General features: G+C 46.3%; 1 protein-coding gene across 16 annotated transcripts in view; it reads right to left on the bottom strand.

Moving 5' to 3' along the window:
• SLC1A2 (solute carrier family 1 member 2) overlaps positions 1-19,633 on the bottom strand; it is a 168,038-nt gene that overhangs the window by 102,420 nt on the left and 45,985 nt on the right. For 2 of the 16 annotated variants that reach the window (XR_015141640.1, XM_086338649.1), the window contains exon 1: positions 11,899-12,124. The exons of 10 other annotated variants lie outside the window; for them this stretch is intronic. Coding sequence is in view for 2 of the 6 variants with exons in the window: in XM_086338649.1 (XP_086194775.1) it covers positions 11,899-12,047 (149 nt within the window). In the remaining 4 variants the exon portion in view is untranslated. Of the gene's footprint in view, positions 1-9,920; positions 10,301-11,898; positions 12,125-19,633 lie in introns of those variants that run through there. 4 more of the 16 variants (XR_015141642.1, XR_015141645.1, XR_015141644.1 and 1 more) reach the window with 4 other exon arrangements.

Consider the following 19,633-nt stretch of genomic DNA (forward strand, 5'->3'; position numbering starts at 1 on the left):
TGAAAATTGAGGGAATGTCCTTCCCCTCCAGATTTTCAGTCTCCTTTGCTCCGAACAGTCACCCAGGGACCAGAGAAAGTCCTGGATTCTCTTATAGTGGAGTTACGTGTCTAAGGCACTTGCTGTTCACAGGACATCTTCATTTAAAGGAAGCCTGACTCAAATGCTTAGATTTTCCATACATTCTTCCACAAGTTCGTATTTGCTGCTTGCCTGCCTGGGAGGGGACAGAGTGGATAACCCACAGTCCTTGGGTTCAGGGGGGCTTCAATTTAGTTGCTGAACTGGCCATTCTAGTCTGTTTTGTACTTATCTTTGCCAACGGGGGGACAGAAGTCTTTAGTTGTAAAAATGGTCTCCAGAAGTAGAGTCGCTCAGTCACTACATTATATCTGACTCTTTGCAATCCCATGGACTACAGCATGCCAGGCTTCCCTGTCATTCACTATCTCCCAGAGTTTGTTCAAATTCATGTCCATTGAGTCAGTAAGGCTATTTATCCATCTCATCCTCTGCCACCACCTTCTCCTCCTGCCTTTAATCTTTCTTAGCATCTGGGTCTTTTCCAATGAGTCAGCTCTTCACATCAGGTGGCCAAAGTATTGGAGCTTCAGCATCAGTCCTTCCAATGAATATACAGGGTTGATTTCCTTTAGGATTCTCTGGTTTGATCAATTCTCTGTCCAAGGGTCTAGGCACAAATCCCACCTCCACCACTTATGAAGTAAGAAACTTGGAATGAGTCTCTTAATAATGTCTCTGAGCCTCTGTTTTTCTTCTTTATGCAATGTAACCCCTGAATGGGATGACCCATGCAAAGGGCTGAGTTCAGTGCTTGCCACATGTTATACACTCAAAGATTATCTTCCAGGATGTGCCAGCAAATACTGGAAACTCACTACTGATGTTTAGGACTAACAATCAGAGGACAAAACAAATATTTCCCAAACCCTAGAGGCTGAGTGAGCCATTAACTTTTATTAACCCTTCTTATTTACAGATGGAGAAACCAAGAGACTCTCTTATTCCTTGTTTTATCTTGCTGAGTGAGAAGGTGGAAGATGATATCAACATTTTTTTAGTATCTATAGCAAGTCCAGCATGGTGCTAGGCATGTCCTAGACTTTATCTCTTTTAATCCTCAACATCAACCCACAAGGTACAGATGTTTAACTTGGATCAAGTGAGAAGGTAAAGAGCGATTGAGTGTGTGAAACTTACCCAAAGTATCCTAAAGCTACTGCAGAAGTAGGATTCAAACCCAGGTCTCTCCAACCATCTCAGATGCTTTCTTGCTCCTGACTGGAACCAGACCTCAACCCCTGCTACCTGGCGATCCTTCCACAAAGGCACTGGGAGATAAGATTTCATCCCAATGTGTCAATTACAAGTCTTAACATTGGCTGCAGCAATAAAACTGCTGCTGCTAAGTCACTTCAGTTGTGTCCGACTCTGTGCGACCCCATAGATGGCAGCCCACCAGGCTCCCCCGTCCCTGGGATTCTCCAGGCAAGAACACTGGAGGGGGTTGCCATTTCCTTCTCCAATGCATGAAAGTGAAAAGTGAAAGTGAAGTTGTCCAGTCGTGTCCAACATAGCGACCCCATGGACTGCAGCCTCCAGGCTCTTTCATCCATGGGATTTTCCAGGCAAGAGTACTGGAGTGGGTTGCCATGATGTACTAAATACTCTTAGCTGCTCCATCAAGCCTGATTAGGAGGACACCCGGCTGGGGTTGGAGACTCTGGTCTAGACCCAGACTCTGGGGTGGGTGACCTCCTAGCAGGCATTGGAAGCATTCTCCACTAATGGCCTCAAAAGCATAATGGAAGGAGCCCTAACTCCATTCTTTGGACCACCCTATATCTTGACTGCACCTCCCCTCTGGGAGAACATACTAAATCCAATCCACATTTTTATTTTCTTTTAGACATTTTCTTACAGGGTGAACCCATCTACCCACTATCCTCATAGCATGGAGTCGGCTGACCCAGTCTTCATTTGAGGGATTAATCATGATAGCATACTAATGATCACTACTGTGTACCCACTCTGAGTCAGGTACTATCCCCAGTAATCCAAAGAAATAGACACAATCATTAGTTCCATTTTATAGATGGGAATACTGAGGTTTAGAGGGTGAGATAGGTTAATCAAAGTCAGGGAAATGATTGGTGGCACAGACAGAATACAACCCAGAAGTTCTTTCCTTAGGAGCCCACACTCCACTCCCTCTGCCACGCTTTCTCCAGGGCAGCTTGCCAGCCTCCCATTCCTTCCCCACCTCCCAGAATGACCAGCATGTCTCTGCTCCCACAGATGGCACATCAGTTCCTCCTGGGACTGTGGAGTCTGAAGAACACTCCAGTGGCTCCCCAGACCAGAGCCTCTTCCTATTAACATGTACACTCAGGCCAGTCAAGAGGAAGATAATAAGCCAAAATCCATCTGGTTCTCAAGTAATATATTTAATGACCGCATGAGATATAGTACCCAGGTTCAATCTCTGGGTCAGAAGATCTTCTGGAGAAGAGAATGGCAACCTACTCCAGTATTCTTGCCTGGAAAATTCCATGGACAGAGGAGCCTGGTGGGCTACAGCCCATGGAGTCACAAAGAGTTGGATACGACTAAGCAACAAGATTGCCAGGAGAAATATCAACAACCTCAGATATGCAGATGACACCACCCTTATGGCAGAAAGTGAAGAGGAACTCAAAACCCTCTTGATGAAAGTGAAAGTGAAGAGTGAAAAAGTTGGCTTAAAGCTCAACATTCAGAAAATGAAGATCATGGCATCCGGTCCCATCACTTCATGGCAAACAGATGGGGAAACAGTGGACACAGTGTCAGACTTTAATTTTTTGGGCTCCAAAATCACTGCAGATGGTGACTGCAGCCATGAAATTAAAAGACGCTTACTCCTTGGAAGGAAAGTTATGACCAACCTAGGTAGCATATTCAAAAGCAGAGACATTACTTTGCCAACAAAGGTCCATCTAGTCAAGGCTATGGTTTTTCCAGTAGTCATGTACAGATGTGAGAGTTGGACTGGAAGAAAGCTGAGTGCTAAAGAATTGATGCTTTTGAACTGTGGTGTTGGAGAAGACTCTTGAGAGTCCCTTGGACTGCAAGGAGATCCAACCAGTCCATTCTAAAGGAGATCAGTCCTGGTTATTCATTGGAAGGACTGATGCTAAAGCTGAAACTCCAGTACTTTGGCCACCTCATGTGAAGAGCTGACTCATTGGAAAAGACTCTGATGCTGGGAGGGATTGGGGGCAGGAGAAGAAGGGGACGACAGAGGATAAGATGGCTGGATGGCATCACTGACTCGATGGACATGAGTTTGAGTGAACTACAGAGTTGGTGATGGACAGGGAGACCTGGCGTGCTGCAATTCATGGGGTCGCAAAGAGTCGGACACGACTGACTGAACTGAACTGAACTGAAGCGGCTAACACTTGAATTGAATCTGAGATGCAGTATCATTGTGAGTACTTTGTGTGTACTTTTGAAATGAAAAGAAAGAAAACTGCATATGATCACAATTTTAGGAAAACTGTACATTGCATCAAGATGCAAGAAAAACAAGGCACAAAATGTTCCCAGTGGCTGTAATGGTAAAATGATGGATAGATTTTAATTTCTTATTGATTCTTTATGTTCAAACCTTCTACAACAAACATGATTAACCTTTAGAATGAGAAACAAAAGTTAAAAAAATAAACTGATTGATCCAAAAAATAGGTCTTCATTATTTAAAAGACAAAGAATAGTTAATCTATAAGTAGCCTCATTGCACATGTTCCTGCAGCTGGCTGCTTATATATCATTCCTGGTTAGGAATTTACACCCCCATGTAGCACTACTCAATTTCCAAGGCTGCCTCTGATGCAAGGAGAGGTATTTCAGGGTTAGGAGTGAATTACCTTAACCCGTCCCTGGCCCTGTTCCAGTTGGAACCACAGACTGCTGCAGAGGAAAGGTTTAATGACCAAAAGCCCTGTGACGCAGTCAGCCTATTTTTGGCTGGCAGGTGGAGTAGGTTAGCTCTTTATCCACTCTTGCCTTGGCCGATCCTCAGAGGTCACAGAGATGAGGCATTTTTATCCTGTCCCGGTGCCAAGGTTGTCCTTCTAGAAGCCATTCCAATGGTGGAGGAAACAGCTAGGTTCCAGCGTGCTTCTCCAAAGGACTGGTACAATTTTTTCTCTTTCTCTTCCTAATAGTATCATCTCCATTTAGATTGATAAAAATATGTCAGAAGGAGCTGCACCAAACCCGAGACAGAGAGAGAGGGAGAGAGAAGGGAGAGGGTAGGAGAGAGAAGGCAAGTTGCTCTTATTTTGTAATAAACATAACGCACACTTTTCACTCCAAGGATTAGGCTGGGAATGAGTGGGCTAATGCGATGGTAAACAGCACTGCAGAAGTAAATGAGAATTCAGCGGGTGAGAGAGGATGGACCTAAGCAGGAAAAGTGAAGAGCTTGATCAGGGAGAAGCCCTATCGACAGGATCAGGAGGCGGGAGCCTGCAGGCGAGAGATGGCCAGTGATTATCCCAGCCGGTGGGGGTGGCCAAAGGACCCTCAATAATAATAGCAACAACAATACCATTGATAGTAATGGTAGCTGATATGTCCAAAGCACTTACTCCAGGTTTCCTTCCAAGCATTTCATGCCCACAATGATCCCAGGAGGTCACAGAGGTAGGTGCTACTCTTATCCCCATTTGACAGGTAAAGAAACTGAGGCCCCCAAAAGTGCGGTTATCTGCCCAAAATGACAGAGTAAGTGGGTTTTGAAAATCTCAGCCGAACTTCAGAAACTTTGTTCTTAATCACAATACTCTTCCCCAAGAACAGAAATACTCTTCCCTAATACTCTGTATTGGTCCACTGCTTTGGGAGCTTCTCTTTGGCCTTAATGCAGCGGCTCTTAAGCAGGGGCAATTCTGTAGCATCTGTAGGCATTTTTGGTTGCTACAACCAGGGACAAGGGATGCTCTTCATGGACAGAGGCCAGGCATGCTGCTAAACATCTCCCCAAACAGGGTTAATTGGCTCCAAATGCCAACATTGCCAAGGTCTAGGAACTCTGTCCTAAGGGATGACAGAAAAGAATCCAGAATGGGCACTGGGCAATTCCTTATACCTCTCAGCCCCAAACCCAACACACTCCCCACCCCCACCCCACAACACATCTAAGGTTGTGCATTAGATACCAAGGTACTTGTCTGCCCCTACATGTACACAAACATATACCAGAAGACAGACTCAGCCCCACCAGAAACATGACACAGCTTCCAGGAGCGGCGATTTCACTCAGAATTTGCTCAATGTCTTCATTCTAAGGTACGCCTTGTCCCCATATTTCAATATTTCTGAAAATGGAATGTGCCTTTTAATTAATGTAGTTCCCTCCCCATCCATGTGGTGTTTTGAAATCAATGGAAACTCATAAATGATTGCATACTAGAATCATTTAAATGGTAATTTAAAATAATATAACATACAGAAATAAACACAGAGATATGATAGAAGATGGTGTAAAATGTGCTTGAATGTCAAAGACAAAACACAAGCCTTCAGAGGATTTCTGCCTTGCAGCAGGCTCTCTCACCCAGTGGGAAGTCACAGTCCTCCCCCTCATTGGAAGAAAAGTTCAAAGCATAGACTTTATTCTTAGGATGAAAAACAGCGAGTATCCAGAGGGTCTGTGATGATGCCAACCATGGTGGGCTGCCCTCCTCCTCCTCCTTTTGGCCCTCAGTGCCCTCCTGTTGCACTTCCACCCTCTTCATCTCCATGGCCCCTTTTCTATTCTCTCCCATAACTGGCCCCTTTTCTGGTGATTAGCACCTGGGGGCATTCGGTGGCTCACTGGGAGGGCAGCACCCATGGGTCCTGCCTGCTGACCGTCTTGTCTGACTGCATAGGTGCGGCAGATCAGTGGGGATTGGTCAACACATGACTCTGGAGTAAGTGAGGTCAGTTACAGGCGGAGACTCAGCACCTTGGCTGACTATCTCACTGGATATGGGAAGGTAACTCTGCTCGGTTTTCTCAGACAGAGAGTGGCAGGGGATGATCACAGCACTGCCCACTACAGAGCTGTTTTTTCTCTTTAGATGTTACGTAAAATAATCACGTGAAAGTAATCATGTGAAATGCACAGCCTCGCAGCAGCTGTTTTAGTCTTCCGAGTGAGTTGTAAGACATCCAGCCACGGTGATTCTAAAGCCTCAAGAGCCTTGTACTCTTTGGATGTTTACACTCTGGATGTTCTTGAATTCAACTTGATGGTTGAGTGCCATCAAGTAGACCAAACTGAGGGAGCCTGTAACTTTTTTTTCCAAATTCATACTCACAAACCTATAACCAACCCATACAATATTACTAATTGATTTTTAACAAGGATATTAGGGGCTTGTGTTGCTTTGTCTTATAAATGTACAGGGATAAGGTCTTCCACCCCACTGGTGTCCCTGGAGAGTAGAAAGGTTCATTTGGAGAGAATCCGCTCATGTTTACATGCTTCTCTAGCCAAATGTTATGGCTGTGTGTTTGCTAAGATTAAGACTCCAGGCAGTGACCAGGGCTCACCTGGAGTTCTGGGCAGAATGCCTTTGGTTCGGATGTGAGCAAAGAGGGGGTGCATTCTAGGACAGCCTCTTTGGGTCAAGAACTCATGGCATCTTTTCTTTCCAAGGCAAGGAAATCCAAGGACCCTTCTCCACCACTTGAAAGGAAACTGGTTCCAAAGGTCTAGAATATCACTTCTCTTATTGCTTAGGCTTGCTTGAAACATTTAGGGCAAGCAGGTGAATGGCATTGAGAATGGTAAAATTTCTGAGAATTTGGTGAGAAGACAAAGAAAAATGAGGGAAAATCAAAATGGAAGCAAGTCTTTTCTTTCAGAACTTTTCCCAAACATTACGTCCTTATGTTAATTTTATTACTTAGTAGAAACTAAGTTTTTAATAATACATTATATGTTTTAAAATATTGTTTAGGTAATAATTAACAAACTCATTTCATGTTTTTGGCAAGCATTATATGTACCTCTGGTGACAAAAAGGTAAGAGTTTCAAAAAGTAAATTCAAGTCTGTTTCACTTAATTTTAGATCCCTATTAAGGCAGCAAATATAAATTGTTGTTGTGTCTGATTCAGTCATGTCTGACTCTTTTGAGACCCCACAGACTGCAGCCTGCCAGGTTCCTCTGTCCATCGGGTTTCCGAGACAAGAATACTGGAGTAGGTCACCATTCCCTTCTCCAGGGGATCTTCCTGACTCCAAGGATCGAAGCCGGGTCTCCTATATCGGCAGGCAGGTTCTTTACCACTGAGTCACCAGAGAAACCCAACAAATATAATGACTTAGATTGGACAGGAGTGGGCTTTCTGCAAACAAGGGCATTTGGACATCACAGGTGGCAGTATTAATTGGATTAAGTAACATTGTAAAGAGGTAGCAAGTATTATAAGTCTGGTTATATTCATGGGCCTGGCAACTCCATCTTGGGAACAATGTCCAAGAAAAGTGAATTCAATTCAGACAAAGATGATTACTTGTAGCACTATGTAGATAATAAGAAAATCAGAAACAACTCAGTTCCTTCTCTCTGAAAGGTGAAGCAAACAATGCCACAGCAGCAGTGAAGTATGACAGCGCCATTAAAAGATGTAATTTCTTATCCATGTTTCCGTTTGTCAACCTTGTGCCTGTCCATGCAGCTGGACATAGAGCAGGCCCTTCACACAGCCCACACAAGACAAGAGTGGACTCAAGAGTAATCACTAGGAGTAGAAGGGACTTCAGAACAGGAATTTACAGTATAATGACTTGAGTTCCCTTACTTAAAAAAAAATGATGGAGGGGGATAATCTAAAAAACAGATATAAGACTGAAGATATAAAACATGGTCCCAAATATTATCCTACATTATGACTAGAAAAAGATACATTTGAATAGTGATTATCTCTGGTTGAAGGAATTACAGGTGATTCTGCCCCCTTATTTATATTTAAAAAAATTTTAACCATAGGTTATAATAAGCATATAGAACTTTTATAATCATAACATTAATATCCTTTAAAATGAAACTATGAACAAATGAACTTTAAGAAATTAGTTTAAAGAGTGAGGAGAAATAAGCCAAAATATGAACAGAATAAATCATTTGAATGAATGTAAAAAAATGCAAATCATAGGTTTTTCACAACTTGGTAGTGTCAAACACATACAGAGAGTCCTTGCTCAAAATCTGACCTTTCCATACTGATCCCTTTTTGATTTCCTGAATTATGGCTATCAGCAATTTCTTCTTCACTAGACTTTTTAAAACATCTTTTCGGGCTTCTGCAAATACAAATCAATGTATAAAAGGATAGAGTATTTGAGTACTATCCCAATTTAGTAAACCCTAAAACTGAGCCCAAAACTGATAACACTCGATAGATATACTTAACAAATGAACTACAGCCATTTCTTCCCAATTATGGAGGGAATTGAAGAGGAGCAATTGGAAGAGGAAAAATGACAGGAGGTGCTGGTGGTCTTTGTAACACCTACACTTTGTGCTGCAAGAGAGATAAGAAATGCTAACAGGGTCCCCGGAGAAGGCAATGGCACCCCACTCCAGTACTCTTGCCTGGAAAATCCCATGGGCGGAGGAGCCTGGTAGGCTGCAGTCCATGGGGTCGCTAAGTGTCGGACACGACTGAGCGACTTCACTTTCACTTTTCACTTTCATGCACTGGAGAAGGAAATGGCAACTCACTCCAGTGTTCTTGCCTGGAGAATCCCAGGAATGGGGGAGCCTGGTGGGCTGCAGTCTCTGGGGTCGCACAGAGTCGGACACGACTGAAGCGACTTAGCAGCAGCAACAGGGTCCCAAAGTACAACACTGAACCAAATACCTTAGTATTTAGCAACATCAGAAAGTGTCTTTCCAACCTGAAAACCAAGCCTGCTGGCTTTCCCATCACACTAAGTTCAGGTCACAGAGCAATACCACTTAAACACTTTTGCTTTTAAATCTTTGGACTGAAGAGCTTTTGCAGCAGGGTTGACTGACAACACAGTCTCAATGAAATCGTACCGGGTACCTGCTTGCACAGGGAAATACAGTTATCATACACCAGGTAAACGGCAGAGCTGAGACGCATAGGCTTTTATCTGGACCAGTTCCTTCAGCAACGATTGCTGAAAATGCTAACATTCGCACCTCCAGAATCCGGGATTCAGTGCGAGTGACATCCTCATTAAGGACTATGGCTCACATCTGGGTGCTTAAGTTCTTTAAGATGCAATCACAGATGATGATTTTAGTACAAGGTACAGTTTTTCCAAGTCATCACTAAACACCTTATTAATATGTTACGTAAGCAGTCATCTATGGACAGAGGAGCCTGGTGGGCTACAGGCCACAGGGTTACAAAAAGAGTCAGAAATGACTTAGCGACTAAACAACAACTAAAGGAGAACACGTCTATATGAAAACGTATGAATATCATTCATTCATTCATTCAACACACACTCATTGGGAAGGGAACCATGTGCCTGGTTCATCGCTAGGCATCAGGGTGAAGGGACCACACATTTTCTTCACCAGTCTGAAACATTTCAGAACCAGTTGTTTTCTGATGAGCAGATTACATTTCCCAATTTTAACTCCTTTCTTGACACCTCTACATTTCCAGGAAGGACTTGGTTCACAGAAGGAAGCACATTACTTCAACCCCTGGGGAAAGCAAGTGTCTTTGCCAGATACCGAAACAGGCTTCAATGAGTGTGCTATAATAACCCATTGTTCCACCTGTCACTTCTCTTTTCCTCCAGGAATATAAAGTGATTCTTCCCTTCTCATCGCCCCGCACAGCCCAGCCCCACCCCATCCCAAGACTCCTGACCTGACCATGCTCTCGTCTCCAGGAATGCGCTGGCCCCGTAGCGCGGGCGTGAGTTCTGTCTTGCATCTCGGTGCTGCTGTACCTTGCAGGACGATCGGTCAGGTGCTTTAAAGTTTACCTAGCCGGTGTCCCGACGTCACAGAAGTAACAAACTGTCCTACTGAGTGTATACTTTGGCTGAAAAGCACCAAGGGCACTGTTTGAACATTGTGTAATTACTGGAGTTTGAGAACTCGACAGGATCATCTTAGACCTCTGATGTCCCTCTCCTTTCCATAAGCAAGAACTACACCCCCTTCCTCTCAGGGTTTTGTGACTTTTTTACCCAGCGAGCCCAGCAGCTAGCTGGCAAGCCCCAGCCACTGTTACCACACTATCCTTCCTTGGCACTTACTCTCATTCCTCCATTACCAGCCGTACACCCGCTGTGATCATTAACCACTCATTCCCGGGCAGCCTCACTCCCTGACATTTAACCTGGATTCATCAGGTTACAGAAGCACATTAGCCATTGCCTTTATGAGCCCTTGGGCTTCCCTGGTGGCTCAGACAGGAAAGAATCTGCCAGCAATGCAGGAGACCTGGGTTCAATCCCTGGGTCAGGAAGATTCCCTGGAGAAGGGAATGGCAACCCACTCCAGTATTCTTGCCTGGAGAATTCCTTAGACAGAGGAGCCTGGCAGGTTACAGTCCATGGGGTCGCAAAGAGTCAGACACAGCTGAGTAATTAACACTTTCACTTCATGAGCCGTTAAGGTCCTTTGAACAATTTCACGATTGAGAGTTGCCATTAGAATCCATGGCAAGGAATTTCCTGGTGGCCCAGTGGTAAAGAATCCGCCTTGCAATGCAGGGGACCTGATCCCAGGTCCGGGAAGATTCTGCTTGCCGCGGGGCAACTAAGCCCATGCACCACAACTAAGACTCAACACAGTCAAATAAATAAGTAAAGAAAAAATTTTTTAAAGAATCCATGGCAAATCCACAGCCAACTGGATTTTCGATCCCAGATCCCCTCGGCAGCCTGACTACACGCAAGCTCTTATGGTTGAAGCATCACCATCCCCTTTTGCTACCTCTTGTCACTGTAAGATCTTGTATCAGCCAAGCTTCACTGAAGACTCACCATGTGTCAAAGCACATTCTGTGTGCTTTACATGAGCTTGGCTTGTTTAAATCTCTCAAAGACCCTGTCAGGTAGGCACTGCTATTATTCTCATTTATAGACCAGGAGAACGCACAGAGAAGCTGAGTAACTTGCCCATGTTCACACAGCAGCTCCACGGAAGAGCTGGGATCCACACCCTCCAAGTTTGGACTCCTGAGCCTGAGCCCAGACCCACTACATGACCCTGCCTCTCCCTGGGGGAGCTGACTGTCTCTCTAGAGAAGGGGTAGTGTGAAGCACGCATATTCAAGAAAGAATAGAAAGTGGAGGAGGCAGGAATGGGTGTGGGTGAGGCATGGAGAGTAAAAACATTTTGGGGGGATCTCATTCAGAGAAAACAACCAGCCAATCACATAGTCAGGCACAGTCCGAGTGGCATTCACATTCTGCCCCAGACGTTCTGGGGTTGCCACCAACCCACGCACATCTGAGTAGGAGGCAGACAGCAGGTGCTACCTGGCAGTGAGGAAAGGGGGCCAGCTGGAGCCCGGGCAAAGCTGCTGCAGATGCCTCTTTCTCTAGGCTGCCATGGTTTTTGTCATTTGGAAAACACGGGTTCACCAGAGGGTGTCAAACATCATCTGGAATACAGAACCTGAGGGCACCTTACTATCCCTCCAAGGGAAGGATTGGGGAATTCTAGGATGCCAGTCCCTCTCCCCCACCCAAGGATACCACCAACGGATCCAGCTCCATCTCGAAATGATAAGCAAAAGAACTACCACCAAGAGTACTTTCTACAAGCCAAGTGCTTTAGACTGACTTCCTGCAGCCTCCCTCTGCATGGAGTTATTATTCGCTCCACCTTACCGATGGGCTTCCCCGGTGGCACCAGCAGTAAGGAATCCGCCTGTCAGCGCAGGAGACACAAGAGACACAAGTTCAATCCCTGGGTCAAGAAGATCCCCTGGAGAAGGAAATGGCAATCCATTCCAGTATTCTTGCTTGGAAAATTCCATGGACAGAGGAGCCTGGCTGGCTACAGTCCATGGGGTCGCAAAGAGCCAGACATGACTGAGCACACACACATGCCATCTTACTGGCGGGGCATAAACAGGGGAAGTAATCTACTCCAGAACACGTGGCTGGCAAGGACTGGAGTCTGGACCTGAGCCCAAGATGGGAGAAACAAAGGCGAAGGTGTAGTCCAGGCACGTACAGGTGGTATTGGGAAAGAAGGAGCATCCGCACCTTTCACTCACTGACTCTTTCTTGTCGGAGCTCCTCCAGTGGGTTCAGGACACAGAACTACGTATGGCACACCAGCTCCATGCCCTCACTGAGCTGTATATTCTGTTCCTACAAGGAGAGGCCATCAAAGATGAGAGCTCAGCCAGAAACAAGCGTATAGGAGAAGAAGGGTATTCCCCCAGACACTGGGACCCTACGCTGATTTCCACCGCTGGCACACGGTGGGAGGCTAGATTTAAAAGCAGTCCTTGGAACACATTCTGCTCCCCATAACGCCAAGAACACCATATGTGTCCCTGTCACAAAGGGAGAGAAGACAAACCCCCTCCTGTTCTGGACCTGGTATCCTGGAGGCTGACACACTTTCAGCATTTTTTTTTTAATAGCCTGGGGGTGGGGACTGGGGAGGGGGAGCATTAAGCAGCTGCAAGTTTCCCTTTGTGTTCCTCTCACAGACATTTCTGGAAGGGGTCAGCACTGGGTGATTCATCATCTACCCCAGTAGACTCTCACTGAGAGGCCAGCACAGATACTGTGGTTAAAAATAAGTCTCTGCTCACTCACTTTCTTATTAATATTCTATAACTGCATTAAGGACCTTCAGTCAACAGTGAGAAAAGTTCATTTATTCAAAAGTTGCTACACTGGCTCTAAAACTTTGGTGAAAGTAACTTTATAACCAAGCCCTTGATTTCTTTTCAAAAAGTTAAGGAGAAATGCTAAGTACTAAACCATCCAGCAAAGAGACTGCTTGTTCAGACATCTGCTGCCATTTGAGTTCCATTCACCCACCGTACACATTACTCTGTGCCTTGGCCTCTTCCTGTGTATAATGGAGATAGCAATCATAATACCTGTTGTGACAGACAGGCCCTTGTGCTGGTGCCTGGAGCAGAATACACTCTCATTCAAAGTTAGCTATTATTATGTAAATTCAGCCTATTTCATAATATTTATGGTAATTAACTGTCACTTATTGTTCTCATACTACGTGCCAGGTACAGGGCTGAGAGTTTAGCATGATTTACTCCTCAAGACAGACCCATAACGTAGGTATTATACCCATTTTATAGATGAGAAAATGGGGAGGGAGTCAGAAAAGTTCACAGCTGGTGGATGGACAGAAGAGGGCTGGAACCCAGGTCCCTATGCACTCAGAATGCTTTGTTATCACAAGGTAAAGCAGATTCAATTACAGTCCTGCAATCTGGCCTGAGTGTGAGAAGGCTCTGAAGTCAGCATTTCCAGCATCAATTATTACAGCATTCCCAAGTCTCCACCATCATCAAAGATTATATTTAACTTCTACACATGGTATCACTTACCGGGAAAACTCCTCTTCATCCTTCAAAACCTTAATCAGCTGTCTCTGGCTCTTTGCTTCCTTGCCCATCCCCACTCTTCAAAGAATGCATTCTTTCCGTTCCTGAACTAGTTCTCCTTCCTTTACATATTTCAAAGTGCTGCAGCACAGAGTGACTTGTCCTTAGAGTTTATATTTGTTTGTCTCCTCCACTAGATTGTGAACTCCTCTGCCCAGGCACCTATCATGTAATTCTTTGGGAATTAGGAATTTATTCCAGTTCTCTGGGAACTAGCAGTGCATGCATGATCTACACCAGCGGTTCCCTGTGGGGGCAATTTCACTCCCCAGGGGACACTTGGCCATCTGAGACATTTTTGGTTGACCCCACTAGAGGTGGGAAGGTGCCACTGTCACCTCATGGGTGGAGGCCAGGGATGCTGCTAAACATCCTACGGTGCATAGGACAGCCCCTCCGCAGCCAAGAACGACCCAGCCCCAAATGTCAATGCTGTCAAGGTCAACAATCTAGTCTACCAAAAAGTGAGAGTGTTAGTCGCTCAGTGCTGTCCGACTCTTTGCGACCCCGTGGTCTGTAGCCTGCCAGGCTTCTCTGTCCATGGGATTCTCCAGGCAAGAATACTGAAGTGGGTTGCCATTTCCCTCTTTAGAGGATCTTCCGGACCCAGGGATCAAGCCCGGTGCCCTGCATTGCAGGCAGATTCTGTACCACCTGAGCCACCAGAGAAGCCCCTAGTCTACCTAGTAGTTCTCAATTAAGCATCACTCCTGCTCGTGACTCAAGAGTTTACTGCGCTGCATACATCAGGGCTCAGGGGCTGCTGCACGCTGTGCTTCAGACCTCAGATAACAGTTGGACCTCTGGGGGAGGACCATTTGCCTCCACCCCTGATGCCACATTTTGCCTCTCCTCTTCGGTGAGTGGAATGAGAGATGTCTCAGACATTTTCCATCTCACTGTAATGTGTTCCAGCTAACTCCCACTGCCAGTATCTGTATCTCTTTGCCTGAGGGCTTTCTCAGAAGCTAAAAGGCTACTCTGGCCCCCTGTGGGCCAGAAACGGTGGGGAATTAAACGTTTCTGCAAGGAGCAGCCCTCAGCCAATGACTGGCAGATTTGAATGTATAAATACATCAGCTCCTTCATTCCTGGAGAGGATACCAGGACACATGACTCCAGGGCTAACAGGGCACGTAATTTGCCCCGTCTCCACGATTTCCTGTGGGTTAAACTAGAGTCACCCACAGAGGTGGTGGGCTTGATAACCTACCCTCCCTTGGTTGCCCTTCCACTTCAGCCCTCCCTCCTGGTATTTCCTGCCCCTCCCAAATAAACTACCGGTTCTGGATTCTGCTCTGGAGTCTGCCCAAACCAAAACAGAATAGAAGCAACACATTTCTCTTCCTAGCAGAAGCCTCAAGAACTTTCAGGTGATTCTGTCACTGCTTTTTCCCTCTCCTGCGAGAATGGCATGACCCAGCTGAGGGCTGTGTCTTCAGCCTGGGTCCCTTATGGAGGAAACACGGTGGCTACCTGCTGTTGACCCGCAACCAACATGTAACAGACACAAGAAACAAATTTCCGTGGTTGTAAGCCACAGAGATTTGGGAGTTGTTGTTACTGAAGCAAAACCTGGTGAAAGCCGAGTCATACAGGGCTTATCACTCCTAGAGGGACCTTCCTAACTGATGCTACTCTAGAAAACCTGGGCTACTTACCTCTCAAAGGATGCTCGTCTAAGGGCAAAATCACACAGCAGAGCTTTACCAGATCCTTGAGGTTGGAGATGATTGTTTTTTCCCCTCGTGGAGGTTCCTGTAACTCAGGATGCCTCATGCAGTGCTGAGAAGTGGTGAGCACCTAGAGATGGGGACTTATCCCTGAGCCATCTGGGTTTTACCAGGAACTAGTTCAAGCCTGGTGACTATTTTGGGAAAAGAGACGAAGACGAGGCACTTGGCTAGAAACAGATGGAAACACCAGTTCATACTTCAGCTGCTCTCCACCTGAGTGACTTTGGGGAAAACCCTCCCCCCATCTGGAGCCTCCCATTTGTAACTTCGGGTCTGACCCTAAGATCTGAGTCCACCACCAGACTCAGCCACCTGGGTTCTCTGAAGACCAAAACCAACCTCATTCTCTCCATCCTCTGCTTGATCCATCAACCTTCAGAACAAGCTGAACTCATACCCAAAATTTCAAGGGAAAGACTGTCTCCTGCAGTTTACCAGGGGCTCATTTCTTTTCTCCAGTTCCCAGATCAGAAGACAGCATGGTATCCTCCCTTCCCTCTGTTTTTAACATTCATTGAGTACGAACCCCGTGCTACGCATCAGGCTGAAACCTACTCACGATCTATCACAAGATTTCTCATGCCTGAGTCACTCACAAGCATGAGCCTTGGCTATTTTTGCCTTATCTGAATACCACCTCTACTAGAATTGGCTTAATAGTGTTTAGTGCTGATGGACTCTTTGGCCTGCTTGGTTGCCTCCGACTAAAACACAGAAGGCACTGATGCCTGGACATAAACAGTCAGTTGGAGCAGATTCAGGCCAGTGTGTGAAGTGCCTGCCTCATCTTTGGCCCCAAAGTGTGCCAACCTGCCCTGGGGCTTGCCATTTTGTGGAGGGCAGCATGTGAGGGCAAAGATCTCATCTAAAACCACTCAGAGACGCATGGTTACATGCAGAGCCCTGCCACTTATCATGGCAGAGTTCACTGCAGACAAGGCTGACATTTCTTGTGCCTTTTTAATATTCCATTTATACATGTCTCACCTGATTTTAATCCTACTCTACTTCAGATTCACCACCTGCAGAGAACACTTTAAGATGATACATGCATACATGTTTGGTGCTCAGTTATGTCCAACTCTTTGTAACCCCAGGGATTGTAGCCCACCAGGCTCCTCTGTCCATGGGATTTCCCAGGCAAGAATATTGGAATAGGTTGCCATTTTCTCCTCCAGGGGATCTTCCCAACCCAGGGATCGAACCAGGGTCTCTTGCATCTCCTGCATTAGCAGGCGGATTCTTTACCACTAGCCCCACATGGACAGGAAGCACAAGTCTGGAAGAGAGACAGCATACACACCTGCCGCTTGCCTTCCCCCCCACACCCCTCACTGGTCTTAAAGCACCAGCCTCAAGTCCTGCTCTGGTGCTGACAGTGGGGGTGCAGCAGAAATAACACATCCTAGAGAGGATTTTTCTCCCCCACTGCCTTCCCAGAGACTGGGGGCTCTGGAGATTAATGTAATCCCCAGGGGATGGGGCTTTTGTCATGGAACTCAAGGCAGTGGTGGTGAGGGTGGAGGAAGTCAGATACTCTTTAACATGAAAGTTCTATTTCAGCATCGCCCACAAGGTCTGATTGCGCTGGTGCCCCATCCTCAGTCTTGTAAGGAATCAGTTCAGTTCAGTTCAGTCGCTCAGTAGTGTCTGACTCTTTGCAACCCCATGAATTGCAGCACACCAGGCCTCCCTGTCCATCACCAACTCCTGGAGTTCACTCAAACTCACGTCATTCGAGTCAGTAAAGAGATGGGAATACCAGACCACCTGATCTGCCTCTTGAGAAATCTGTATGCAGGTCAGGAAGCAACAGTTAGAACTGGACATGGAACAACAGACTGGTTCCAAATAGGAAAAGGAGTATGTCAAGGCTGTATATTGTCACCCTGCTTATTTAACTTATATGCAGAGTACATCATGAGAAACGCTGGGCTGTATATTGTCACCCTGCTTATTTAACTTCTATGCAGAGTACATCATGAGAAACGCCGGACTGGAAGAAACACAACCTGGAATCAAGATTGCCGGGAGAAATACCAATAACTTCAGATATGCAGATGACACCACGCTTATGGCAGAAAGTGAAGAGGAACGAAAAGGCCTCTTGATGAAAGTGAAAGTGGAGACTGAAAAAGTTGGCTTAAAGCTCAACATTCAGAAAACGAAGATCATGGCATCCGGTCCCACCACTTCATGGGAAATAGGTGGGGAAACAGTGGAAACAGTGTCAGACTTTATTTTTCTGGGCTCCAAAATCACTGCAGATGGTGACTGCAGCCATGAAATTAAAAGACGCTTACTCCTTGGAAGGAAAGTTATGACCAACCTAGATAGCATATTCAAAAGCAGAGACGTTACTTTGCCAACAAAGGTCCATCTAGTCAAGGCTATGATTTTTCCCGTGGTCATGTATGGATGTGAGAGTTGGACTGTGAAGAAGGCCAAGCACCAAAGAATTGATGCTTTTGAACTGTGGTGTTGGAGAAGACTCTTGAGAGTCCCTTGGACTGCAAGGAGATCCAACCAGTCCATTCTGAAGGAAATCAGCCCTGGGATTTCTTTGGAAGGAATGATGCTGAAGCTGAAACTCCAGTACTTTGGCCACTTCATGCGAAGAGTTGACTCATTGGAAAAGACTCTGATGCTGGGAGGGATTGGGGGCAAGAGGAGAAGGGGACGACAGAGGATGAGATGGCTGGATGGCATCACTGACTCGATGGACGTGGGTCCGGGTGAACTCCGGGAGTTTGTGATGGACAGGGAGGCCTGGCGTGCTGCGATTCATGGGGTCGAAAAGAGTCGGACACGACTGAGGGACTGATCTGATCTGAATGCCAAAGTTTAAGCCAACTTTTTGCCTCCTATCATTTCATTCATCTCCTATCTATGGCCTCCCCTTAGCACCTGGATGGGGCACCAACTCCACCATAACCCACATTCACTCTGAATTTTCATGAGTTTTCATTTTCCTGTTGACTTGGAGAAGTGTCTACCATGGTCCAGCTGGGCCCTCAGGACCCCATCCCTTGGCCACAGTGGATTTTTCTCGCCCTCACATACGACCTTGGTGGCCAATGACTACTGAGTTAAGAAGCTGACTGCTCCCTAAGAGGCTGATTTTGAACTTGTGGCCTCATTTTCTTTGGTACCAGAAGATGAGGGATGCCTCAAAACCTTTGCCAAAGCAGACCATGACCCCATTTAACATCTTTAGGAGGAGGCAACATCTGCATTGACACTCAAGACATCGCTTTTGTAGCCTGAATCTTTTATTGAACAGTCAGAAATGCCACTGGCTGGATTACTGTGTTCGATCTGTTGTTTATCAATGGGTACTCCAGCAACCATAACCTAGGAGACAGAACTGCAGAGTCCCAGACTCTGTCTGGCCCCGCGAAACAGAATCTAACAGAATCTCCAGGTGATCTTTAAACACTGAGGTTTGACGAAAAGAGCTTCCCGGAACCAGGGAACAAAATGCTAGCCAGCTCCTGCTCCCTGCCTCTCCCACAGTTGTCCTTTTGATGGCTTAGCAGTAATGAATCCACCTGCCAATGCAGGAGATGTGGGTTCGATCCCTGGGTCGGGAAGATCCCCTGGAGAAAGAAATGGCAACCCACTCCAGCATTCTTGACCAGACTACAGTTCACGGAGTCGCAAAGAGTTGGACATGACTTAGCGACCAAACAACAACAGCTCCTTGAACACCTTCTCTCAGACTTCAAGGCCCACAAACAGGTGCTGCTGTTTCCACCACAAGGCAGAGTTCCTTCATGACTTGGGCAAACCCAGCAGGGACACCGGTCATGAGGATCTGTCTCAGACTGTCCCACATGACAGGCCCCCGGCACTGAGCTTGGGGACAGGAAGCAGCTGGTCCAGAGCAGGCATTGAGGCCAGCTGTGGGTAAGAGGAAGGAGGCAGAAACTGGGCCAGAGAAGCGGAACCAAAGGTCGGAGGTGCAAGGTGAAACTAACTGGAAAAGGAGTAAAGACACTGGAAAGTGAGCCGATTAGAAACAGACAGAGGAGTGAAGGCTTGACTGTATCAGGTGAAGGGCTGTGGGCGAGCCTATCTGCTGGGTGGGGGGCTTGTGGGACTAATACAGCATGGGCAGAGTGCGGGTACACTGGTCTGGGAACTGGGCGAGGTATCCATTGCTCACAGTGCAGGGTGCCAAGTCAATGACTGATAAACCCTAGGACCTGCAACCCAGAATCATATAAACCACGA

Source organism: Bos grunniens, chromosome 15 (assembly GCF_055505025.1).
Source record: "Bos grunniens cultivar Pamir isolate PY7600 chromosome 15, Bosgru_T2T1.0, whole genome shotgun sequence".
NCBI lineage: Eukaryota > Metazoa > Chordata > Mammalia > Artiodactyla > Bovidae > Bos > Bos grunniens.